The sequence below is a fragment of the Rhinopithecus bieti genome, unplaced genomic scaffold, assembly GCF_001698545.2.
Source record: "Rhinopithecus bieti isolate Rb0 unplaced genomic scaffold, ASM169854v2 scaffold_5273, whole genome shotgun sequence".
Classification (NCBI taxonomy): Eukaryota; Metazoa; Chordata; class Mammalia; order Primates; family Cercopithecidae; genus Rhinopithecus; species Rhinopithecus bieti.
The window spans coordinates 1,456,965-1,483,420 of record NW_016805057.1 but is presented as its reverse complement, the minus strand read 5'-3'; the positions used below and the strand labels follow the sequence as shown (position 1 = coordinate 1,483,420).

The window sequence follows — 26,456 nt, the reverse complement described above, 5'->3', positions numbered from 1 at the left end:
GGAAAAAAATAGGAGCAACTAGTTTTGCTTGCTAGCATCTGCCTCCATTATCCTATCTCCCAAAGCACGACCCCATCCCGTTTTTCTTACTCCAAACATCATCAGAATGTGGGCGATGTAACAGAAAAGGATGTGGAATGGTGGGAAAAGGCCAGCATTTGGCCTGAGATGATCTGGGCTCTCATCCCAGCTTTGCCTCTGAGAAGCCCCTCCACACTCCGAGGATAACTCCCATCCCCACTCACAGGGTTATTGTGAGGATCAATGTGATCATTTACATAAAAATGCTTTGCAGACCATAGAGCATTATTCTCATGTCAGCTGCTGTTCCACAAGTCATAGCATATTCTGGACTTCAGCTTTTCCTGACACTCAGATACAGATTCCTGCTATTCTTTTGTGACACCCTTCATTACATGCCCCTCCTTCCATCTTTTGTTTGTGTTCATTTAAAATGCAAGCTAGAATGGCTTTCCCTCAGCGCCATGCTGGTTCCTTTAACTGCCTCTCTTATTTTCTTCCTTGTTGCAATTTTCTGTAATGTTCCAGATGAGATGTCATTGCAAGCTTCGCAACCTTCCCAGGGCCTTTCAGAGTCATCCTCCAATCCAAATCTCAGGCACCCCCCTATTCCATTTTACCAACTTGGAAAATCAGAAAAGTCCTTTCAATCTAGATCAGAGTTGTCTCTCTCAGACTGGTGTCAAAAAGATCTATCGAACCCTTGGCTTGTCCATGGAATCTGTCCCGTTTGCTGTGGCCCGGGAGGAACTCGACAGAAGCCAGGGGGTCAGAATTCCTTTTCAGGGTCTGATATGGTGGTTCAGAGCCTCAGCAACTATTGACTAGGATGTTCGTCCTCACACTCAAAGTTTTCTTAGCACTTCCAGACCTACCCTGAATCAGGCCCAGTCAAACTAAGAAGCCTTGCTCAGCCTGGCCTTGCTGGCTGCCATGTCTCTGTTCGCTGCAGAGCATGACCTCGGCCTCCCAGGCAGTTTGCAGCAGCTGGGGCAAGCTTGAGAGCTGATTTACACTTGGTCTGGGAGGCAGGTCCTTTCTCTCAGGACGTACCAGAGGCAGCTCAAGCATAAGCTTCCTTTCTTCATCCAAGCTGGCCACCATTGACCCTCGTGGCAACTGGCCAACCGCATTACTGCCCTCTCTGTTCCTAACAACCACAGAGGCCTTTGCATTGAAGCTCTTGGAGTCAGAGCAAGAATGTCGTAATCCTCCGCTTGGGAAGCTCCAGCAGTTGCCAGGTGACATCATAGGAGGGGACTGGGGAGAAGTCCTGAGACAGGCAGGGAAGCAGATGCTGTGGATCAAGCCGGTGTTTAAGTACAAACATGGGAAAACTCAAGCATACAGAAAGGAAACTAACATCACTTTTCTCCACTTCACTTAAAGAGGTTGCTGGATAATTGCAACTCAGATGCAACTCCTTCATTGGAGGTGCCTTGTAGCCAGCGACAGTGACTGGGGAAGGAAGCAAGGTGGATGATTAAATACTGGGGTGTTAAGGGGCGGGGAGGGGGAAACTTCATGATGCTGGCAAAGATACTATGGAAGCAGCTCCTTTCAAGCTGTGGGCAAACAAGCCAGGGACCCAGCACACTTCAGCTGGGGTTCTCATCCTAGAATCCAACCGCTTTCTTCCTGGCCTGGGCAGCGTGGTTTCTGGAAACACAGAGAAACATAACCAAAGAGCATCCCAGTAAAACGCATATGATCCTTGAGAAAAAGCCCAAGCATGGCAGAGTGATGGCCGTACCCCAGCTCTCAGCCTCGGACCTTTGCTTTACCAAGCACCTCTCTTTAGAGTGGCTTATGAGGAATCTCAGATGGTATGCCTGTGTGTTCAAACAAAGATGCAGAGCTGTTTGGTTACTATGCAGGAATGAGTCTTTCTTCTTTCTTTACTTTTTTTAGCCTCCTTAATTCAATCTACCCATCTTCCATACTCATTACCAAATGTCCCCGAATCCCCTGTGTCAGACAGAAACAACAACTGTTTGCTTGAAACACAGGTTCATTTATATGCTGGAATATGACACATCTTACAAATGGCAAATCGAGAAGCATTCTGAAAAATAAGCACTGGCTGGGAAAAAAAAATGTAACTTTATATGGTCCAAAACACTCAATGGGGAAATGCCATCATTTTACTTGCTGCAATCAGAGCCATCAGTAGACCTCATCTTTTTAAATTCTGAGTACTTTTAAAAAACATGTGCCCCTTTAGGTTCTGGTAACTAAAGCCTGAGGGTTTTGTTGATTTCGGAACTGTTTAAAGATTTTCTTGGAGTTATCTAAGAAAGTGGTCCCTTTTCTTCTTTTTTGTTTTGTTTTGTTTTGTTTTATGGAAATATTGACCCATCAGGATTTACTTAAATCCTCCTTGGTTATGGGCCTCCAAAGACAAAGCCATATCCATGGCAACCACAGGCCACACAGCAAAAGAAAGAACACATCCAGACCCAGCGCATAATAGCTCTGTTTACTGATGACTAAGATCTTGAAAGCACTACTGTACATTCCGACTCCCAGCTCAGGGCAGGACTCCAGCCTGTCCTCATCTTCCAAGTCCAGCATCTATAATCAGAGCCACAGAAAGGGAGAGAAGCCCTTTTCCCAGCCCTGGCCTCCTCCTCCCTGGAGGTGAGGGATATGCCGCTTCTATCAAGGCTCTGGATGGTCCTGCAAGAAACAGTAGGCCAAAATGAGCGGTAGGCTGGATAGGGACGAGTTATGTGGAGAAGTGCTGGAGCCCTTACAATTCTAGGGGTTTCTCTGCCTAATTCTAGCTTTGGGTGGCTGCCTTCTGAGGCCGGCCCTGCAGGAACAGCCTCACGCCAAGCCCATGCTCCAGAGACAGGCCTTCAGACCCCGAGAGGCACAGGTAGCAAGTTCAAGTTCACATTCACGTGTTTTGTGATTTGACGTTTGACCCCTTCGTGCACCAGCATACCTCATTTCATCACTCTTTTCCATGTGCCAATAAAAGCCTGGTAAACACATAAGCCCGAGTAAAGGGCTGTGCACACCAAGTGCCCGCCAGCTTCCTGACACACGGACACAAAACAAGAACTGATACAACTCTCCTCAAACTGCTAAACAAGAACAAAGAAGTCTCAGGTTTGGAAAGAGCTCTCAGGCAGCCCAGCCATTCCTCTGGAAAATGAGTTCATCAGAGAAAACACTTGGAATGGAAAGAACTCAAGTCCAGAGGGCTTTTATTTAAACCCCAAACACCAGAGCCCTCCACAGTAAGGTTTCAGGTGCCCAGGTCTGGGAGGCAGGGGCCACGGAAGATGGGGAGCAGCCAGGGGCCTGCGATCCAATCCCATGTGCCCTGCAGGGACTCCCAGGCAATAAGAAAAGCCACTCCTATGGCTCGTGAATTGTGGAAGCCACCGCTAAGGGGAGGAATAAGGAATGGAATCAGTGCTTCATTTGCAGCAGCTTGAGTTTTTATCTGTTTTCTATGTGTGATTCTACATGCATATTTGATTGAATTTTTTAAAAGTTTCAGCAGTTAAAACATTTTGAAAATCACAGTTTGAGAAAAGAAGAGGAATAGCAGCAGGAGAAGGAGGGAGGAGGGGTAGGAATACAGGTGTGCCGACTGGGCGGCATGCGCACACACACACACATTAGCTTATTTAGCCATCATCCCATTAACCTCATCAGGCAGGCATTGTATGTTCTATTGCTTTCTATAGATGACACTGGGATTTGAACAAAATACAGAACTTCCCCCAAGGTCACACATTGGCAGAGTCATCCCAAGTCATGCGTCAAGGCTGACACTGCTCTCCAGGGCTAACTAAATCTCTCTCCTCCCCACCAGTTTATTTCTCTGCAAACTTGTAGCTGTTTGCGTATGGTTACAGAAAATAAGAAAGGTAACCTAAAGAAAGGTAACATGGGCTGGGACAGCTCTGCCAGGAAATTCCAAATATTAGGTGCCTGCTAATGTGCAGTACTCCCCAGGCTGAATCCGTCACTGTGACAACCTTTGATGGCAGACGTATTCCGACTTCTAAAAGCTCCATGCTGAAAAGCAGGACTCTGTTTCTCGTCACCAGTGCCTGAGGCACTCTTTTAGATCTCCATACTTTGGAGATGTTTAAGCTGCTCCAATTTTTACCATTACAGAGAACTTCGTAGAATTGCCGGGAATTGGAGCCAGCTCTCTATGCACAGGGAATTTTCCACAGTGTCCTTGCCAGAAAGGGAGCGTGAGCTCCAGTTACTAGGCCAAGTGAAAAGGATTTGTGAAGGTTTCCTTTCAGAGCCATGTGCTGGGCAACCACTGACAACGAGGAACCAGCTTTTGGGCTCAAAAAGGCTGGTGAAAATAGCCAAGTTTCTCTGCCCAGATCTGCTGGCTTTTTTATAATTTGGACTAGTTGGAAAACTCGCCAGAGAAGGTTGGGTTTAGCAGGAGCGTCAGGGCTGCTAGAATGGGGGAAGTAACGATGCCCCGGTATCAGGCTTTTTGCTTGGTGTCTGGTCATTGAGTTCATTTTGCTTGCCAGGGGCATATGGATCAAGCAGAAGCTGGAGAATGAATCTGAGACACGAACTTCAAAAAGAATCTTGCACGGCTGATCCCTCAGAACATCTCCAAGGGTTGTGGAACTTGTTTCACCCAACTCAACTTTGGGTGACACAAGGAAGCAATTGGTGGTGAGGAAAGGAACAGAGAACTGCGATGCTAGGGACTCGCATCTACACCTGGTTACTTAAAACTAAAGAACCAACAGAATACAGCAGCTGCTTCGTCTACGTGCTGATGGAGCAGTGGAAGCATAGGTATTCTCTTCCAAGCCCTCTGACTCCTCTCTACCCCTGACTCCCAAGCCTATCACCCTCACTCAGCAGTGACCTACATTTACCTTTGTGTCACGCGCTTAGGTCCGTTGGCAGACTGTTGTGGTAGACAGCGTATTGAACCCACATAATCCATAGGTTCCTTATGTTTATTCTTCTCACTAAACTTTTTAAAACTTTGTTTTGAAATAGTAATAGGCCCACAAGAAGTTGCAGAACTCTTAAAATTTAACAAGAATTTACTTGAGACAAGACCTGTAGTTTTTGTTTGTTTGAGACAGAGTCTCACTCTGTCGCTCAGGCTGGAGCGCAGTGGCGTAGTGTTGGCTGACTACAACCTCCGCTTCCCGGGTTCAAGCGATTCTCCTGCCCCAGCCACCCAAGTAGCTGAGATTAAGGGGCCTGCCACCATGCCCGGCTAATTTCTGTATTTTTAGTAGAGACGGGGTTTCACCATGTTGGCCAGGCTGGTCTCAAACTCCTGACCTCAAGTGATCCACCTGCCTCGGGCCTTCCAATGTCCTGGGATTACAGGTGTGAGCCACCACACCTGGCCTAGAGCTGTGGTCTTACTCACCGTATCTTCCTTTCTTGGAGGTCTGTTTGCTCTATGGGGGACACAACATGAGGACAAGAGTAACAGGAAACTAGGCATTCATGAACGCTTAGGGTCTAACTTGCTTACAAGCAGAATGATTTTATATATATATATATATTTATTTATACACATATATGAATACACACATATATATGTGAGAGACAACCACTCTGGAGAAGAAACCTATATATATATACACACACACACTATACACACACATACATATATATGTGAGAGACAGAACCTGTCTCTAAATATCCAAGCTTTTCATTCTGTTTTTATTATTGCTGAGCCTCATAAGAAGTGAATTTTATTTTCCCTTTTTATTATTGTATTTGTCACATCTGCCACTGGCCTCTTTCCAGCTTGTGAAAGTACCAGTTGTTTCTGCTAACCCTTAAATAAGAGCTCAATTTATTGTAATTCTCGATATAGAAATTCATTCTGATAAATCTCTCCAGGGCCTTCCACACCCAGCTAAGAAATAGCAGACCAAAACTCCACCTTACAAGAATTTAAGTTTAAATAAATAAATAAATAAATAACAAATTTTTTAAAACTCTTCAATTTTCATTTGCAAGAGAATAAGGAAAGGAGCACTCTGACAAGAGGGAAGTTACCCAGAGGAAAAAGATGAACGGGATCTAGGTTGTGTGCTTAAAAGTCTTCAAATGGTAGAGAAGAGCATTTTGTGAATGGTTGACACTTTTGGTTTACTAAAAAATGTCGCCTATAACCAAAATAGCATTTCCTGTGCAAGGCCCAGGGCATCTAGGTTTTGTTTCAGGGTGAGAAGAGGGACCACCTGCCTCGCCCTGGGGGAGGGGAGGAAGTGGTGCAGCACAGCTGGCTTGGAATCTTGTCCCTTCTCTGCCATCATTGCAAGTGATGCTGTAAGGAAAAATATTGTTGTTCATAATCTGTATCTTTGCTCTTCTTTGATACTTAATGTATCAAAGATGTAGATTTCTGGAAGTAGAATTACCAAGTGAAAGGAAAGGCATACGTATGGCTCTTACTATGTATTACATGCTAAGCAACTTTCCATGAAATGTGTACCAAGTCACCTTCCCAGTGTATCCCACAGTCACACACAGAGCCTGCAAGATGCTAAGTGCCAACATTAAAGCACCCCACTTAGAAAATTATTACAGGGTCTTTGGGGAGTCAGGTTCTTTGATTCCTCACATAATGTAGCAAGATCAGAAGGGACTGGAAAATTTGCAGGCTTTATTGACCAAAACTTGTGAAAAATGAACTAACGAGCACCCCAGAGCCCCTGTTAGCTCATACTGTAACTTTGCACACATTAGAAAAAGTCACATCTTCCTTAAAGCACTTTACTCCATCTGCCAGAAAACGATCACAATAAATATCAAATCTACGCTGACTGCGATGGGCAGGCAGGTCCTTTGAGCCATGTGGTGCACATTCGCTACTCTCAAGATGTCTGCCACTGCAGGTCTGGAGGATTCTATGCCAAAGCTTGTCTCTGTCACTGCAGGCCACATACACGACAGAACCTCTCTCACCTGCTGGTGCGCACACTCAGTCTCCCTCCTTTCTCCACCACTCCGTGATTGCAACAGCCAGGCACTGCTCAGTTAGAAAACCCCTAAGCCTTCTATTTGCCTGGAAATTACAGTTGCCCCCAGAGGTGTCTGCTTTCAAAGGTGTTCCAGCCTGTGTTTCCTGCCCTCTTAGGTTGCTCCATTTAGATATCCCAGCAGTGCCTCGAATTTGTCAGAGGAGACAAATCTCATTCTCTCTGCCCCACTTCTCTGTCTCTCTGGGGATGCTTATCATCTTGGAGTTGTCAACAAATCATCCCTTCACGCCCCACCACCAAGCTGTTGCCAAATTCTGATTATTCCTCCTTCACTTCTCTTAGTGTTTCGCTCTTTCTCCGCCTCCCCTGAATTAGTTAACCCCAATCAGGACATTAACGAGCACAGGTTATGGAAAATTACTCCAACTTCTGATAACTGTCAAGTTTACTGTTCCTACCTTAGACTCAATGAACACATTGAACACAATCCCCCTGTATGAGCGCTTACAGTGGAAAACAGCACTGGATGGAGAGGCACCCAGGGGCAAGAAATAAATGGTGAGGTCAATGCTTAGACTCGCTAAGCTTATGCATGAGAGAGTCAGGTGGAAGGTGATGCAACTGCACGGGCTGCAGGTGTTCAGCCAACAGAGCCAAAACCCACTGGGGGCTTCCCTGACAACAGCAAGGTGAGCTCCCCAGGTCCACTGTTAAGTGCTGCAACACCCAGGCAAAGTCCTGACAGGCTCCCCTTTGCTGCACAGAGCACCATTCCAATTCTGCAAGCTTTGAAGTTTCCAGTGGAAATCCTAATGTGGGCATCATCCCCCCAACTAACCTGCAGTTTTGATGAGGCAGAAATCCCCAGCATCAGATCCACCCCAAGGATCTATTGTTTCCATTTTAAAATGCAGGGCAAACAGGACAGGCCTCCCATAAAACTTGCTGCTCCTCCCAGCCCCTCCTCACCCCTCTTTTGGGAACTTCCCCGTGGAAAGTCTGAAGAAGAGATGGACACAGGTCAGAGCCAGCATGTTCCAGGTTTCCCTTGAGCTGCTGCTCTGAACACTGACCTATCTTTTTGCAAACAGTTTGTGGCAGTAGACAATCCTTCCTTCTTCATCTCTATTGAAAAGAAAACTGGAAGAAATAATGAGTGCTAGGCCAGGCGTCATGGCATACACCTATAATCCCAGCACTTTGAGAGATGGAGACGGGCAGATCACCTGAGATCAGGAGTTCAAGACCAGCCTGGCCAACATGGTGAAGCTTCATCTCTACTAAAAATACAAAAATTAGCCAGGTATGGTGGTGCATGCCCGTAATCCTAGCTACTCAGGAGGCTGAGGCAGGAGAATCGCTTGAACCCAGGAGGTAGAGGTTGCAGTAAGCCAAGATCACGCCACTGCACTCCAGCCTGGGTGACAGAGTGAGATCCCATTTCAAAAAAAAAAAACAGAATTTGGCTTTGCCCAAAGAGAGGTCTGGCCTTTGCCTTCAGCTTCTGGGATACTCCTATCATTTTTCATAGGAGTATCTCTGTTTAGGGCAGGGGCTGATCACTTCAGATTGTGGGGTGGGGCTGGCCATACTCAGTAGTCTTAGGGTGGGAGGCGGTCATGCTAGAAAGACCACCCATGTGCCTTAGAGTGAGGGCTTTGTGTCACATGGTATTAGACAAGTTGGAGGCTGAGTTCAATCACACGGACAGTCGGTCAATCATGCATACGTAATAAAGCCCCAATAAAAACTCTGGATAACAAAGTTCAGGTGAGCTTCCATGGTTGTCAATACTGCATGCATCTGGTCACACATCAATATCAGGAGGGTCCACACACTCCACAGGGAAAGAGGGCAACAGAAGTTTTGCAGTTAGAACCCTCCCAGACTCTGTCCCTTCCTTTGGCTGATTTCAGTCTCTGTCCTTTCCCTGTAATAAACCATAACCGTGAATATTGCAGCTTCCACTGAGTTATTGGAATCCCTCTAGAACATCATCAAACCTGAGGGTGGTATTGGGAACCCCCCCAAACTTGCAGTTGGTGTTAGAAGTGAGGGCAGTCTTGAAACAGTGCCCTCAAATTTTGCAGTTTTGCTAACTCTGGGCAAATAGCCTTAAAGCAAAGCATAATGTGATCTGGGTTAGTCCACAAGGAAAACTTTATTTTTGGACAAGTTTGCCAAATTCTGAAAATGAGGGTTCTGGAATCCATCTCAAGAGACCTCTTAAAACAGTCTCATCTTCCTTCCAAGGTGTGGTTTGTGCTGACCACAGCAAAGCACCAGCCAGAAGGCCCTAGAGTCCAGGGAGTCTCATCCAGGGGGTGGACCTCTCTCCACACCTAAACCTCCAGAGCTTTCCCATCACATTTAGAATGAAATCCAACCTTCTTACCCTTTTTGTGTGTTTGTGTGTGTGCTATTTCCCACACAACATAAATCTAGATAACTGCCAGCACATACTAGACACACTATAAATGTTTGCTGAATACATGAATAGCCCAAATATAAAGAATATAGAAATGCTTATTTTTGCCAGCAAGATTTCATCTCTGGCTTAGTTTTCTCTTAATTGAGATATAATTCAGATTCCATACAATTCAGTCTTTTACAATTCAGGGATTTTTAGTATATTCACAAGGTTGTACAACCTTGTAAATATGTTAAATCACCACTCTTTATGTTAAACCACCATTATTTAATTTTTCTGGCTTAACTTTGATATGAGTTCCTCCTTCCTCTCTACCTTGTGGTTCTAATGATAGCTGCCAATCAAAATACCCCACGTTCATCAACCCCAGGCAGGGCCCAGGGCCTAGGTGAGGTCACATTCCCCCAGCACTTTCCAACAAAAACTAAGAAAGACCTTCCTTCTTGGGTGGGGAAGCTGGGAGGAATGAATGAGTACTGAGCCAGGGTGCCCAGATCTCTTGCCATGTGGAAGAAGTTGGTCCATGATAGCTAAAAATAAATCTGACACACAGAGAGACACAGAGAGGAAACACTGATTCTGGTTGTCCCCACGGCCAGCCATCCCATTCTACTTCCCACAGTTTGGTTACATTAGCCAACGATCCTCCCCTAGTGGAGTTCCAAAGGCTTTCCGTAACTTGAAACTTAACGTACTCCAATCATTAAAGTCCTTGTCCTGCTCACACATCCTTCAACTATGCTTATTAAGTGTTTACTGTGTGCACGGCACTGGCCTTGGAGAGTACAATCTAGCAGGGCCACAACAAGTGTGGTAAACGCAATGAGAGGGAAACGTGCAGAGAAAGCATCTCATCCACAGTCAGGACAGAAATGACGCCTAAGCTAGGACCTAACTTCAGAAAGGAATAAGTATAGGAAGAGAAGTATACAAGATGCCACGGGAATCAGAAGCAACCAGCATCCTCAGGAGAGGTAAGGGAAGCTATAGGAACCATGTGATGTTCAAGTTGAGCCTTAAAGTATGGATAAGATGTAGATATTTAGAGAAAGGGCATAAGAGCATCTCAAGTAGAAGAGAAATTGAGTAAAGGCCAGATACAGGAAACAGTGTGAAATTAACAGGAATCTAGGATACATGGAGGGAAGAGGTAGGAATTAGGCTGCAAAGGCAGATTGGGGGCACTCAGCAAGACAAACTCTTCAGGTTTAGGGCAGGGAAGCAGCATGCTCAGCTCTGCACTGTAACGGACAGGAGAATGCAAGATAGAGAAGATGGGCAAGATGGGGTCAGGGAAACCAGTGTGGTGACTATCACAATAGTCCAGAGAACCAGACGATTTAAACCAGCAGAGTGGCTAGGGAAGTAGATAAGAATATATGTGAGCACCACTGAAGAGGTAGACATAAGATTTAGTAAAATAATAAAATAAATAAATAGTAAAATAAAATAAGCTTTAATTAGATATGGTGAGAGTGGAGGAGAAAGAGGGACTAAACATGCCGATGATGACAATGATGATGATGATGGTGATGGCCTTCAACTGGGCTGAGCCTTTTATGCGCATTATGTCATTTTTTTTTTTTTTTCACAGTGACCAGTTGGCATTTATTAGTGTAGTTACAATTTGTCACTGTAGTAAAAGTAGTAGAGGAACCAAGACTCTTTGTTATCACAAAGAAATAAATAAAGCTTATTTTTAGGAAAATTCTAACTGAGCAAGTGATATCTAGCAGTAGCACTAGAGGTGCCCAGCCTTGTGTGACAGATAAAGCTGGGGCAGAAGTCATGTTAAATTCTACCTAAAAGGAGCTCCCACCCACTGCCCCCTCCTCCAGCTCCTGGCCAGGACTGATCATGGCTGCAAGGTACAGAATAAAAGGAAACCTAATGAAAAAAACAGCTAAAACACTGAGATGTGGACTTATCAGGGGGTGAGCTGACCATGATCAGATAATCTGTTCCCCTCACTCCAGAGAGGTTTAAACAGCAGCTTCCCCAGACCGCTTCCGGGTGATGTGCTCCAGGTGGGCATGGTCTGAAGTGTCCAAGTCAATCTCATACTTGGCTAGGATTTTGAGGATGGGCCTCAGTTTCAGCCACCACTGTTCCTTGGGGATTCGATGCTCAAAATCTGTCTGGTCCTGCAGCTCAGTCACTGGTTGGAAGAGCAGAGCCCTCTTACGCATCCCCAGAACACAGCCCGAGTCTGGAGTATTGGCGAAGATCCGCCCATTACGGTAACTCTCTTTGATTTTCCCAGACATCCAGTTCATAGCCTTGGCACCCATCTTAGTGGCAAAATTCCTATCAAATGGGGTTGGGCTCCCACCCTGCTGCATGTGACCAAGCACATTCTTCCTGCTGTCGAAGATGCCCTTCCCCTCCTCAGAGTACAGGTTGAAAATGAAGTCAGTGGTATAGTTCTCATTGCACTTTTCATTCCTTAACACCAAGCCCCTTTTCACAGTTGTTTTCATCTTTTGCACCAGATGTTCAACATTTGCCTGCAGATCTCGAATGGTGAAGGGCTCCTCAAAAATGTAGGCAGCATCGGCCCCAGCTGCCAGTCCAGCCATGGTGGCCAGGTAGCCACAGTAGCCACCCATAGTCTCAATGATAAACACCCGACGCTTGGTGCCAGCTGCTGACTGCTTGATGCGGTCACAGGTCGTGCAGATAGTATTGAGTGCTGTGTCAGCCCCAACGCTGAAGTCTGAGCCAGGGACGTTGTTGGAGACTGTAGCAGGAATGACCACAAATGGGATGCAGAGCTCATCAAACTGCTTCCTGCCCTCCATCAGTTCCAGGCCACCTGTGTAAGCCTCAAAGCCCCCAATGATGACAAGGCCCTGAATGTTAAACTTAGTTATATTGGCACTGATCTGTTCAAAGCTCTTCTTGGGTAGAGTCCTTTTAGTCCCAAGTTTAGAGCCACCTTGGCCAGTCCAGCCCCCAACATAGCTCCAGCCAGCTTCCTCTATCTGCCCCTTGGCCAGGCCCTCGAAACCATCATGGACAACGAGCACTCGGTTGCCCTGGATGAGTCCAATCCTCACAGTGGAGCGAACAGCAGCATTCATGCCTGCAGCCGGAGCCCCCACATTCATCACAGCCACTGTGTGCGAACCACTCTTAGATACCGGGGGTCTGACATGAGCTAGAAGCTTGTATACCTCCCAGTTGTTCATGAAGCTCCGGCCTCTCAGCTTCAGGGCTTCATCAAATTTCTTCTCACCCATGGCCTTGGTCACATCTTTGGTCACCTGGACACATTCCATGAGGGGCAGGCGCACAGCCTGGTTACCAGAGAGGCTTACTACACAGGCTGGGGTATCTGGGGTCCCCTCCAAAAGTGCCATCACTGCTTCCACACCCATTCTGCTGCCCAGAATTCTGTCAAAGGCCGATGGTGTCCCACCCCTCTGCACATGCCCCAAGACAGTAACCCGGGTGTCATATCCCAGACGCTTTACCACCAGATTCTTGATGTCTTCTGAGGTGATTGGTTTTCCATTCTTGTCAATTGCACCCTCAGCCACAATGATGATGTTGAGACGAGAACCACGATTCCTTGTCTCGCTGAGTCGGCGACAAAGGTGCTCCTCCCAGTCGTCATCTGGTGGACATTCAGGAATAAAAACCCAGTCGGCCCCACAGGACAGAGAGGTGACAAGGGCCAGGTATCCACAGTGGCGGCCCATCACTTCTAACACAAATGTCCTCTGGTGGCTCTGGGCAGTGGTAGTGATGGCATCTACAATTTCCATGATCCGGTGCAGGGCAGAGTCAGTGCCAATGGTCATATCGGTGCCACAGAAGTCATTGTCAATTGACCCAACCAGGCCCACAATGTTCAGGTAGCTGGACTTCGTAGCCTCCTCATCTGTGATCTTACCTGCTTTCTGGAGGTCACCCAACAAGTCACTCCACTCAGAACGGAAGGTGTCAGCCCCAGTGAGGCTGCCATCACCCCCAATGACACAGAGATTGGTGATCCCACGCTTCACCAGGTTGTAGGCAGCTCGGAGTCGTCCTTCTCGTTCCCGAAAGTCCTTGCACCGGGCACTTCCAATCACCGTGCCTCCCAGCTGAAGCATCATCGAAACGCTCTCCCAGGTGGCTTCCTTGATGTTATCTCCACCATCCACCAGGCCTTGATAACCCTCATGGACAAAGAAGACACGGGCACCGGTGAAGATACCAACTCGAACCACAGCCCTGACAGCAGCATTCATACCTTGGGCATCTCCACCAGAGGTTAAGACGGCGATGGCTTTGCCAATCCCCAGGGTTTTGGCTGCATGGTGCTCTTCATGGGTCATGATCCACTCTTTTAGTCTTAGCTCTCCTCCGCCGCTGCTTTCTTGCAGATTGTCCTTGGGAAAGGGGGCCGCATTATGTCATTTAATCTCCACAACCCTATGAAGTAGGTCCCATTCTTATCCCCATGTTAGATTCTAGGCAACTGAGGAACAGAGAGATTAAGTAACTCAAACAAGAAGAATCTGGATTGTACTTTAAAAAATAAGTAATTCAAGTAGAAAAGGACTTGGGAAGGAGAAAGGGGTCACTTTTGCACATACTGTGTTTAAGTTGCCTATTTGCATAAAGCTGAGCCCCCAACTTCAGTCTGAGTGTATCCCTATCGAACAGGAATAGTCTTACCTACATTTTCTTTTCTTTCTTTCTTTCCTTCCTTCCTTCCTTCCTTCTTTCTTCTTTTCTTTCTTTTCTTTCTTTTCTTTCTTTCCTTTCTTTCCTTTTCTTCCTTCCTTCCTTCCTTCCTTCCTTCCTTCCTTCCTTCCTTCCTTCCTTCCTTCCTTCCTTTCTTTCTTTCTTTCTTTCTTTTTCTTTCTTTCTTTTTTTTTTTTTGAAACAGAGTCTGGCTGTGTCACCCAGGCTGGAGTGCAGCAGTGCGATTTTGGCTCACTACAACCTCTGCCTTCCAGGCTGAAGCCATTCTCCCATCTCAGCCTCCTGAGTAGCTGGGACTACAGGTGTGCACCACCACACCCAGCTATATTTTGTGTTTTTCGTAGAGACAAGGGGCGGGAGGAAGAGATTTGTGTTTTTTGTAGAGACAGGCGGCAGGGAGGGGGAGAAGACGGTGTAGGAGTTGGGAGGGTGTCTCACTTTGTTGCCCAAGCTGGCCTGGAACTCTTGAGCTCAAGCTATCTGCCCACCTCAGCCTCCCAAAGTGCTAGGATTACAGACATGAGCCACTGTGCTGGCCTTACCTACATTTTCTTAATGAGTACACAACAAGGTGCAAAATCCCAAGCTTTCTTAAATCAGGATAGATTATGTTGACTGCTCCCCCATCTACCGTGGCTGTCACTCTGTGACAAAAGGAAATTAGATTCATCGGATAAGCTTTGTTTTTCACAAAGTAATGTGGGATGATTACCCAGTGCCCTGTGGTCTTCTAGAAGTTTGCAAATTGATTTTTTGATTATTTGTTCCAGTGATTTTCCAAGTAGTCAGTGTTTTTCCAAGTTATTCAGCTTTACAGTGTGGGTGAGTTAAAATTCATATTTGCTTTCATATTAATATATGAAGTGTTAATGTTGTAATTATTTAGGATATTTTTGCATGCAGCATCAGATATACTCTGAGGTAACATATATATGAATCTGCATGACTATAAACACATTTGTTGAGAGGCACAAGGCAATTTTCATGCGGAATCCCTGAGTTGATGACTATATGCAAAAAGGAAAGCATACAGGAACACATGGTTAGTTCAAATACCCCAAACAGGTTAAGCTCATCACTTTCTAGAAATGACTATATATGATGAACTTTTTTTAAAAAAAAACTTCAAGTAGAAAAATTACTACTGTGTTTATGCAGCTATACTGTGAATCCTGACAAAAATACAAGAGAATATTTTTTTGGCCAGGCACGGTGGCTCACGCCTGTAACCCCAGCACTTTGGGAGGCTGAGGCAGGCAGATCACTTGAGGTCAGGATTTCAAGATCAGCCTGGCCAACATGGTGAAATCCCATCTCTATTAAAAACATAAAAATTAGCCGGGCGCGGTGGTGCACACCTAAAATCCCAGCTGCTCAGGAGGCTGAGACCTGAGAATCACTCAAACCCAGGAGGCAGAGACTGCAGTGAGCTGAGATCACGCCACTGCACTCCAGTCTGGGCGACAGAGCGACACTTTGTCTCAAAAAAAAAAAAAAAAAAAAAAAAATTAAATGAATCTTCTCTGCACTCAATCCCCCTAAGCCCCCCTCCTTGAAGCCCGGATTTGGAGGGAGTAGTGTCTGGCTAGAGCACCATGCAGGAATTCAATCTTTTGTGGATACAATCTAAAGTCCAATACTAGGGAATCAAAGAAATAAAATCTCAGAATAGATGTTTCACGGGTAAAATGAGGGTCTCAGTTAAACGACTGCTAAGGGGCTTTCCAGCTTAAATAGTCTATGAATCTAAAGACTGACTATGAGGATGATGAATGGAAGTTATGGCAAAAGATTTTACAAAAATACAAAGCTATAAAAATGCCAAATATAACTTAAGTAACCATCTCCCCACAAAGTTAAACCTTTTCATATCATTAAGTACCTGTCTTCAGAAATATCTACTAAGCTCTGAGTCCACTAAATATTACAGGCATCTCAAGAAAGCTTCTGTCAAATCCATGAGGTCAAAACTCTATTTTATGAAAATGAATGATTAACAGGATGAGTAGACGTGACAGCCTTCATATAAATGGAATTCACCTGCCATCTGAAAGCAGTTTTGTCTTGCTTTTTGGAGACAGGATCTCACTAGCCCAGAATGGAGTGCAGCAGCAATCATAGCTCACTGCAGCCTCGAACTCCTGGGCTCAAGAGATCCTCCCACCTCAGCCTCCTGAGCAACTGGGACTACAGGCAGGCACCACTGCCCGGCTAATTATTACTATTTTTTTTTTTTTTTTGAGACTGTGTCTCCTTACGCTGTGCAGGCTGGTCTTGGTCTCCAATTCCCGCTCAAACGATACTGCCACCTCGGCCTCACAAAGTGTTGGGATTATAGCCATGAGTCCCGGCGCCTGGCCTGAAAACAAGTTTAAAACAAACACACAGCTTCTGCCTGGCAGCCCCCGGCATCAGCTACCCTCCCTGGCCTTGCCCCTTAGACTCAGGAGCTGTGAGAGCTGCCTAACCCCTTCTTGTTTACCTAAACCCTAAGAAAAACTTAATCCCTGATTAAGCACTCTGTAATATCATCTGAGTAAAATAATCTAAAATAATAATCAAAAAATAAAAATAGGCCAGGTGTGGTGGCTCACGCCTGCAATCCCAGCACTTTTGGAAGCCTAAATAAATAATAAAAATAAAAATAATTTTATTATTAGATAAGATTATAGTGGGCCGGGTGCAGTGGCTCACGCCTGTAATCCCAGCACTTTGGGAGGCCAGGCGGGCGGATCACGAGGTCAGGAGATCGAGACCATCCTGGCTAACACGGTGAAATCCCGTCTCTACTAAAAAATTCAAAAAATTAGCCGGACTTGGTAGTGGGCGCCTGTAGTCCCAGCTACTCCGGAGGCTGAGGCAGGAGAATGACGTGAACCCGGGAGGCGGAGCTTGCAGTGAGCCAGGATCGCGCCACTGCACTCCAGCCTGGGCGACAGAGCAAGACTCCTTCTTAAAAAAAAGGTTTTAGTCTTTATTTTAGTCGTTAAATATAGTCTTCATTTTAGGTAATAACATCTCATCTAATAACAAAGGGATGCATTTATTTGCATGACAATTGGAAACTGTCACACGTCAATACTAACACTTCTAATTCTAATCTAGCATATCACAAATTCTTAAAGTTTTTTTTAAAACACAATGTGTCAAATAAATGTATTAAGAGGAAAATGTGTTGGTTTTGTTTTGTTTTGTTTTGTGTTTTGCCATCGACTGGAGCCTCAGTATTTGTTATAACCTAATTTTCTTTCCCACCTTCCAAACTGGTTTAGTTAGCTCTCTGCATCCCAAACACAATAGATTGTTCATTGAACTACCCTGTCTTTAATAATATGTATTTTCTAGAAATCTTGCTGTCCTAGAATGACTTTAGGTAACTTAAAAGCCCTGTAATGCCTCCCTCCCTCTCCCGGCATCCTCCTCTCTAACAACAACAACAAAAAAACCCTATAATGTTCTAAAATTGCATCTTTCCTTTTTCTTTCAAAAAAGAGCACTCTTTTGGTCATTTGCTCATCTCCACAGTACAAGGAGAAAATACTGGAGAAAAAACAGCGGGTGTATTTCCGCATGCGACCGCTTGGTTCCCCCGCTTTCCTTCACCTCAGCCCTAATCTCTCATTTCAAAAACTGACTTCAAGCTGTTGTCAGCTATGTCCCTTCCGCCACCTGCTGCAGGTGGCTGGGGTCTGAGGAGGCTTGACCCTCACACCCGCACCAGGGGTCGGTCCTTGGTTCCTTTCAGCCCCGATGCGTCTCGCGTGCTTTGAAATGGAATTATAGTTTTGGCTAAAAACTTGCCTTCTCCGCGATAGTGAGAATCTAAATTGACTAAACGCACGTTCTAAAACGCTAGCGTTCCCACACCGGGAGTCGAACCCGGGCCGCCTGGGTGAAAACCAGGAATCCTAACCGCTAGACCATGTGGGAGACGACAAGAAACCCGCCAAACCTAGACAAATTAAGTCTTCTGGGTCGGCTTCCGCCCGCTCCATCACGTTCGTCCGTAGGCGTCAAACCTCCTCCCGCGCCTGCGCGGAGTCTGCAGCCGTTTAAACTGTTCAGGTTCGTATTCTCTCCTTGCAGGGGCCTTGGAATCTTTCTTCAATCTGTACTCGCGTCTTTGGTGATCTCATCCAGTCTCCTGGTACTAGTTACCATGTCGACACCAATGTAGACACTAGATTGGATGAGTCATTGTTCACAATTCCTCACAAGAGCTCCTGCAAAGTCCGAAAGAACTGGGGTTTGAACGTTAGAGGCTGGTGAAGAAGTGAGGACCGCGGGGCGTCGTAACACCGCGCAGTGGAGGCCACGCTGCACTGGCCGGTTTCCCCCGACAGGGTGTGTCCCACAGACGCGCAATGCTTTGCCTGAATCTGTCCCTCCCCTCAGCGCTGGTCCAGGCTGGCCACAGGCACCACCCCGTCCCTGAAAGTGGATCTTTTTCCTCTGAAAAAACAGGAACGAGGACTGCCCGGAAGCCTGGAACATTCCAGGTTCTGATGACCCAACGGCTAAAGCCAGGATTTGTGTCACCGAAAGCAGCCAGTGGCGGTCTGTAAATGTAGCTTAGAAAAGTGGAGAAAGTCTCTTACTGCAGGCGTTCATGGTAGATGGAAACTCCTAGTGGTTTCCAAGGCCCTTTTCGATTTGAAGCATTTCAAGGGAGCGGTTGATGCCTTAGCAGTCTACTGTTTGAGTTAGGGAAATGCAAAGAGTCAGCCATTGGGGATAGCCGGCGGAGGGCAGCTGTGGCTGTGGTATCCTCAGTGGCTTAAGCTACAGATAAGTTGTGTTTATTAGCAGAAACAGTGTTAATGGAAGTCTGGGGACAAATTGTGGAAGTTTCAAAGAGTTCAACTAGCAGAGGATACTTTGAAGCCCATTTAAAAGCTAAGATCACTCCTCACTCCCCCAACTGCCCAGAGACTTAGAAGGTCCTCCTTCTCCCTCTGAGGGTAAGGTTCATCTGTGACATTCATCCTCAACAGAGGAGGGGCGGGAACAAACCGGAAATAGAAACTGTTCTGCCTTGCACTCATTACCACGATGAAGCTCCCCACCAGGGAATGAACATAATCCAACATAATTAAAAGTGAATTTGGGCCGGCGCGGTGGCTCACGCCTGTAATCCCAACACCTTGGGAGGCTGAGGAGAGTGACTCACATCTGAGGTCAGGAGTTCGAGACCATCCCGGCCAACATGGCGAAACCCATCTCTCTTAAAAATACAAAAATTAGCCAGGCGTGGTGGCGTACGCCTGTAATCTCAGCTACTGGGGAGGCAGAGGCAGGGAAAATCGCTTGAACCGGGGAGGTGGAGGTTGTAGTGAGCTGAGATCATGCCACTGCACCCCAGCCTGGGTGACAGAGTAAGACTGTCTAAAAAAAAAGAGGAATGTGGCTCTGAAAAAAACCAGAAGCATTGACAGCAAACCTACTCTGTGTATCAGACACATGCAAATGTGTTTATTTAATCCTCATAGTGTACCTATGAAATAGGTCTTATCCACATTTTAGTTGGTTCTTCCTGTACTATCTTTGAACAGAGTACATAATTTCTTAATCAGACAGCTGCTTTCCTTTTGAGGATATCTGCTTTGGAACACCAAAGGAAACTCTCCAAAACAAACGCCTTCAACTACAGAATACCTGACATCTGTGGTTCTCAATTTAGGGGCTCAGATTTCATAAATACTTTTCAGTTTTATATTTCCCTTTGATGAGAATTCTTTTTTAAAAAAGACATCTTACTGGTTTTCAAGATCTAATTTCTCACAGTAACCCATTCATTGGACGGGCACCATCCTTAGGATGTAACCAAAATGTGAATTTACTTTTGGTTTCTCATGATCCCTAAACTGAAATTTGTTCCCTTTTTCTCTTTACCAGTTGATGAAAACTCGAGCAGTAGCAGAAAGTCCTATGGTCACTTTATTTTTATTGTTTATGTTGAGACAGGGTCTCACTCAGTGGCCCAGGCTGGAGTGCAGTGGCTCAATCTTGTCTTACTGCAGCCTTGACCTCCTAGGCTCAAGTGACCCTCCCATCTCAGCCTCCCAAGTAGCTGGGACTGCTGGTGGCACTCACCACCAAGCCCAGCTAATTCTTGTCCTTTTTGTAGAGACGGGGTTCCACCGTGTTGCCAAGGCTGGTATCAAACTCCTGGACTCAAGAGGCCCACTTTGGCCTCCCAAAGTGCTGGGAGCCCTATGGTCACTTTAAGTAATAAAACACAATCCAGCACAATACACTGTTTAACAGCTCAGTCCTCATTCTCAAACAGTTCGCCCCAGCCCAACTTGGGCATGATTTCCAGCTCAAAGCGGTGGTTTGCTGGAGCAGGCTTCTACTGCCTCACAAGAGCTCATGGTGGGCTTTTCTTCCTAACTCCGTGTTCAGTGACATCACATTGATAGCCATAGATGGCCACACTGGGAGTATTTACCCCGTGGAAACAGGTAAATGCTACAAGCAGGGCTTTTTCCTTGAAAAGCCAGTGTGCTGGTCAAAAAATAGCGATGTGCTGGTTAAATTCACACCAGGTATGATCTACTTCTTTCTTTCTTTGGCCTTCCACCTTTCGAGACTCTGGGGTCCTCCAAGATTGGAGTGTGGGGAAGGGAAGGAAAAGGGGCACAGGGCCAGGCACGGTGCCTCAAGCTTGTAATCCCAGCACTTTGGGAGGCCGAGGCGGGTGGATCACCTGAGATCAGCAGTTCAAGACCAGCCTGGCCAACATGGTGAAACGCCGTCTCTACTAAAAATACAAAACTTAGCCGGGCACAGTGGCAGGTGCCTGTAATCCCAACTAGTTGGGAGGCTGAGGCAGGAGAATTGCTTGAACCGGGGAGGCGGAGGTTGCAGTGAGCCGAGATCGCGCCACTGCACTCCAGCCTGGGCGACAGAGTAAGACCTTGCCTTAAAAAAAAAAACACATAAGTGTGGGGGCACAGAAGTTCCTACTCAACTGGCATTGTCCAATGTCAGCTTCCAGCTCTCTGGGCCTAAACTTGTTTTAGGGCTGACTCCTTTTCTCAGTGGTACTCCATGGGTCTCTCAAAGGCTTCCCTGGGCCTCTTGGACAGGGCCTCACGGAAGCGGGTAGCAGTGTTTTGCCCAGTGTGGGCCTCAGATCACTGGTATTAGGATCGTCAGTGGCTTTGTTCACCTGCAGATTCCCAGCCCCACCCACCCAGGACTTACAAATGAGAATCTGAATTTTCACAAGGACTTCCCCCTCCAAATGATTCTGATGCCAGTAGACTTTGAGAAACACTGAACCACATGACAATAAATCCCCTTCAGTTGCTGAAAGCCCATGATCCCTGAGTTTCTATCATTTCCTGTTCCTGCTCAAAAGCCTGGAAAAATGGCATCTCGTTGTTTGCTGAGTAAAATCTAAATTCTCTGGGCAAGCTTTCCAGGCTCTCCATAATCCAGCCCTGACATAGCCTGCTAATACTATCCCACCACAGCCCTCTTCAGAGGGGCCACATTCTACATCTCCCCACCTGCTCTGGCCTTCCCATCCCTTTGTTCCACCTTGCTCCACACCACCTTCCCACTCTTCTTTCCAAGCCCGACCTCAATCCCAAGGCCAGCTCAGCCTCTGAAGTCACCTCAGGTCCTCTTGTTCACAAGTCACTCCCTCCCGCTTCCTCTGAATCCCAAAGCACAGACCTTTAAAAAATGGTGATATAAGCTTACGTCTTGCCACCCTTATTATTTCAGTTATTTAGCAGGAAAGTCCATGAATAAAAATCAGATTTTGTAATCCCCCTGGGAACCCAGTCCTGCACTCAATCATTCTGTCACATACTCCTTCCTTTTATCTAACTTAAATACTTCATGCTGTACTTCTATATGAAAGCTGCCACCTTTTAACCACCAGCAGGAACAAAATGTTCCTGGGAGGAGGGGGGGAAAAATGAATTTTTGAAGTTTGGCCAGACCAGTAAGTGAGCTGCATTTCTTCAGTTCCGCACACACACAAAAAAAGCCTTCTTGTTGACACAAGAAACAGTTATTCCTGTTCCCATGCATCTAGGCCTGATTTTCACTAGGCAACTGTCCCATTTTATCCACCATTTGATACTGGAAAAAAGCCTCAAACACATTGTACTTGCCAGGCATCTCCATTAGCCAAAGCAATCTGGGGTGTGATTCAGGTCTGTGTTTGCCAGTCATTTAGGACTTAGAATGGTTTCCACTTTAGTAGGCCCAGGAGCCATCCTTTATAAGGCCATCACAAATAAGCACCAATTAAATTCCACTCTCCCAAGAACAGCTCTGGCCAGCACAAACTCAGCCTATGGCACAAGGTTAACCTCAAAGCTCTCTTGAGTAATAGCACCTGCCCCTGCTGACCAGAGTGAATTAATCTTCATGGCCTAACACTAGGTTCAGTTTCTAAAACAGGGTTTGATCTCAGGAGGTCACTGGAATGACAGAGCTTCCTCGAGGGCTTGTTTAGATCATAGAATTCTGCCCCTCCCCTCTGTGCCAAATCTAGCAACTCCTACTTGTTCTATGACTCAGGGCAAACATCCTTGAACTCTCAGTGCTGGGTGAGGTGCTCATTCTGGATTATCATTAGGCTGGATGGAGTTCCCCGTTTCCCTCCCTGTGGTAGACAGTAAGCTCCCTCATGGCAGAGTCTGGGTCTTATTCTGTTGTATTCCCAGCTTCCAGCACAGTGCTTGGCACACATAATGACTTAATGAATCAGCATTTTAATATAGTAACAATTTAATTCTCACAATAGTAATTTAATTCTCACAGTGGCCCAATGAGATAGGTACCAATATTATTCCCATTTTATAAATTAGAAAACGGAAACATAGGACAGTAAGTAAGTTACAGAAGCAGGATTCAAATCCAGGCATTTCATCTGGGCATAATTACTTAATTAATATTTTTTAATATATTTTTTTTCATGTAAGACTTCCTGCACCAACTTAATGAGTCTCTTAAAATATCTTGGTTTCTTTGGGGATCCTCCTATAAAAGTAACTTTTTCCCTTGAATCAGCATATAACGAGAGAGAACTATTCCTCAGCTAGGTAAAAATATCTCCACAGCATCTTTCTTTACACATCATCAGCACTCAGTGCATGTCTGCATGATTGATCGCTTGCTTCATTCATTCATGCAATAATGAATCAATCCATCCCAGAGAAATCGTCTTGGTTTCTACCTAGCACCTAAGTGGCAAAGCAAACTAACTGAGAGTCTCGGAAGGCCATAATTTTAATATTTAAGTAACAATAACATAGAACAAGAAACTACATCTCTGTCTCCTAATATCGCTGACACACACTCTCTTTCTTCCCCCACCTTCCCTTCACCTGATCTGATAGCACAAGACAGGAAGAACTTTACCAGCCCATCATCATACTCACCCTCATCTGTGTGCTCCTACCAGAGCTCAGACCTGGGATGACATGTGCTTTTCTTGTTTTCCTTGAAGAACACACTTAGGAATTGTGAGTCCAAGCACTTCATGGCCTGGCATCCAGAAAACTTGCCCACTGTTGTAGTTTCTCATTCCATGTTGCAATTGCTCAAATATTGAAATTATGGCCCACTGAGACCCTCAGTTAATTTGCTTTGCTCCTTAGGTGCTAGGTAGAAATCAAGTTGGACCTTGTATTGGAGGTTAAAGGTATTTCTGGTTAATTTCTGGACTTCTCAGCAGTAGTTCAGAGTGGAGTGAGCGTTCTAAACTCATGTTCTTCTTTCCTCTTGAGATGATCTATCTGAATAATCTTCAGTAGGTCCATGGCCAGGGATTACGCCAAGTTTAATGTTCATCATGACACCTGATATATATTTGACAGTGCTTGATATAAAAACAATAGCTATCACATATAGGATTCACTATGTGCCAAATAATTCTAAACACTTTAATAATTAACAATTTAATTCTCACAATGACCCAATGAGATAGGTACCAATATTATTCCCATTTTACAGATTAGAAAACTGAAACATAGGGAGGTTAAGTAACTCACCCAAAGTCTGACAACTTATAAATAGTAGATGCAGGATTCAAACGCAGGCATTTCATCTCTGGAGTCTTCATGTATCTTCATATACCTTAATAAATCTACCCCTACTATTATAAGCATAATGCCCAAAACAGGGCACTGTCATAAATAATCATAATAATGCCTTCAGCAACAATGGCAGCATACAGTCTGAAGCCTGAAGGCATCTTCAAAGGAGAATGAGGAAGAGGTTATGGGCTCTTCTTAAACCAATAAAAATAAACATTTTGTGATCTAAGACTTCGTAGATGCTAACATTGGAACAGAGAAAATGTCTGTCCCTGGTCCCTTCTTCCTCCTCACCTACCCATTTTCAGAAATATCACCTCATTTATGGCTGTTCAAAAATAAACTAATGTTTCTCTCAACCCGGTGTAGAGATAGAAATCTCATCATTTCCCCCGCAACCTCTACTCAGAAAGAACTTCACTGTTGTTCACTGATTGGTTAATTGATTGATTCATGCAATCAACAAACCAGGCTGGAAGATTCATGAGGCATAAAACATCCTATCCCTCTAAAGCTGCAACCTTCTTGGCATCCACACATGGGCAATTAATGAGGACCTCAGGATTCACATAGCTAGAGCTGAGCTCCTGAGAGTCCACCCCCAACCCCACTCCCCAACCAGCTCCCTCTGCATCTTCTCCATTCCAGTTAATAGCAGCTTTATTCTTGCCGTTGTTCCAATCTAGAACCCTGGAATCACCCTTGATTCTATTCTCAGCCTACCTCCAACCCCTCAGAAAATCCTATTGGCTCCGTCATGAACATAGACCCAGAATTGGATCACTTCTCCCATTCCCCTGAGCCACCATCCTTTCTCACCTGGGTTAGACTGTGCACCACTTCCCCACCTCTGCAGCCTATCCTCAACAAGGCAAGCAGAAGGAATCTTAAAACAAATCAGCTTATGCCACTTCTCAAAATCCTCCAGTGGCTTTCCATCTCATTCAGAATAAAAACCAAAATCCTGACTATAATCTACAAGGTCCTGCATGACAACCACCCCCTCCCATTCATTCTCCTCCCTCCCCATGCACCGAGGCTCCACTTGCCATTCTTCTAATCCTCTAGCTATGTCCTTACCTCAAGGTTTTTGCACCTGTTTGGGGAGGAAAGAGCTTTCCAGCCACCTGCATGGCTCGCTCCCTCATCTTCCCCAGGTCCTTTAGAAATTACCTTCTCAGTGAGATCTTCTCTGTTTACCCTATCTAAAGTTTCAGTAAATGTTCTGCATTTTTCCTGCTTTTCACTTTCTCACTAGTGCGTACTGGTATTTGACATACTGTGTGTGCACTACATTTATCTTGCTTGTTGTCTGTCTTTTTTACCATGGCACAAACATTTTTGCTGTTTGGTTCACTACTGTATCCCCTGCCTGGAACAAAACTTGAAATTTCGTAGACATTCGATAAATATTTGTTGAACAAATGAATGAATAAGGACAGTAACACAGGTGACAGCATTCAAGGGTATGCTGAATGATAATGACCACCATGAGAATTAAGAGGCATTAATTTTTAATTCTCACCAAGAGAATTAAGATCACTTCTGCTGAGGGCTGTCACAGAAATGTCAAAAAGAGGATAGGACTCCAGGTGGTGGACAGAACCTAGCACGTGGAGTGTAGCATGAGCATAACTCGGAAGCAGTTTGGAGAGGGGCCATTCATTAGAATATGTCGTTAATTTCCGAGCAGTTGGTAGACAGTTCCCTACCATGAGAAACTGTCGAACAATAATATCTCTCTTTGGAGCTCTTCTGAGGATAATAATTTTATAAAGGGGACTGGGATATACTACTGAGTACAGATTAAGTCAGCTGCTGATTACTGGCACAAGAGCTGAATCTCCTCTTAGCAATCCTTTAAAATGAAAAGGCTATTCAGACTACATCAGAACAGCACTGTCTCCCATTTCCTGTTCTGTTAAAGCTCAGGGTCTTTCCACTCTACCTACAAGTAAACGTTTAATCAACAGCATTTCCTAGTGATCCTGAAAACACCCATCTGCATTGCTGTTTATCTTTTCCCCTATTTCCCTGGACAAAACATTGAGCAAGGAACAGTGCCTGTCAAAGTAGAAGCAGAAATGCAAGAGAGAAGCTATGTAGCAGATGAATCAGAACCACCAGCAGCAATATTCCTATGGAAATAAACAAAGACAACTAAATGAGAAAAGTTAAAAGCGGTTTATTCAGAATTTGCCATAGCGAGGGAGCCAGCCACCATCGCTTGTGTTTTGGTGAGACTTCAAGGCAGGCAGAGGAGCAGGAAAGCTTTAA

At 45.4% G+C, this 26,456-nt stretch overlaps 1 protein-coding gene and 1 non-coding gene across 2 annotated transcripts; both read right to left on the bottom strand.

The window, feature by feature from the left end:
* Nucleotides 1-10,991: 10,991 nt before the first annotated feature.
* Nucleotides 10,992-13,806, bottom strand: LOC108528963 (ATP-dependent 6-phosphofructokinase, muscle type). Its single transcript, XM_017870986.1, has one exon. It carries the CDS (start codon nucleotides 13,740-13,742, stop codon nucleotides 11,400-11,402), a length of 2,343 nt encoding a protein of 780 aa, XP_017726475.1. The 5' UTR covers nucleotides 13,743-13,806; the 3' UTR covers nucleotides 10,992-11,399.
* A 4,167-nt stretch (nucleotides 13,807-17,973) lies between these two features.
* Nucleotides 17,974-18,045, bottom strand: TRNAE-UUC (transfer RNA glutamic acid (anticodon UUC)). The gene has a single exon. It is a non-coding gene; the product is annotated as a tRNA-Glu (tRNA).
* Nucleotides 18,046-26,456: the final 8,411 nt, after the last annotated feature.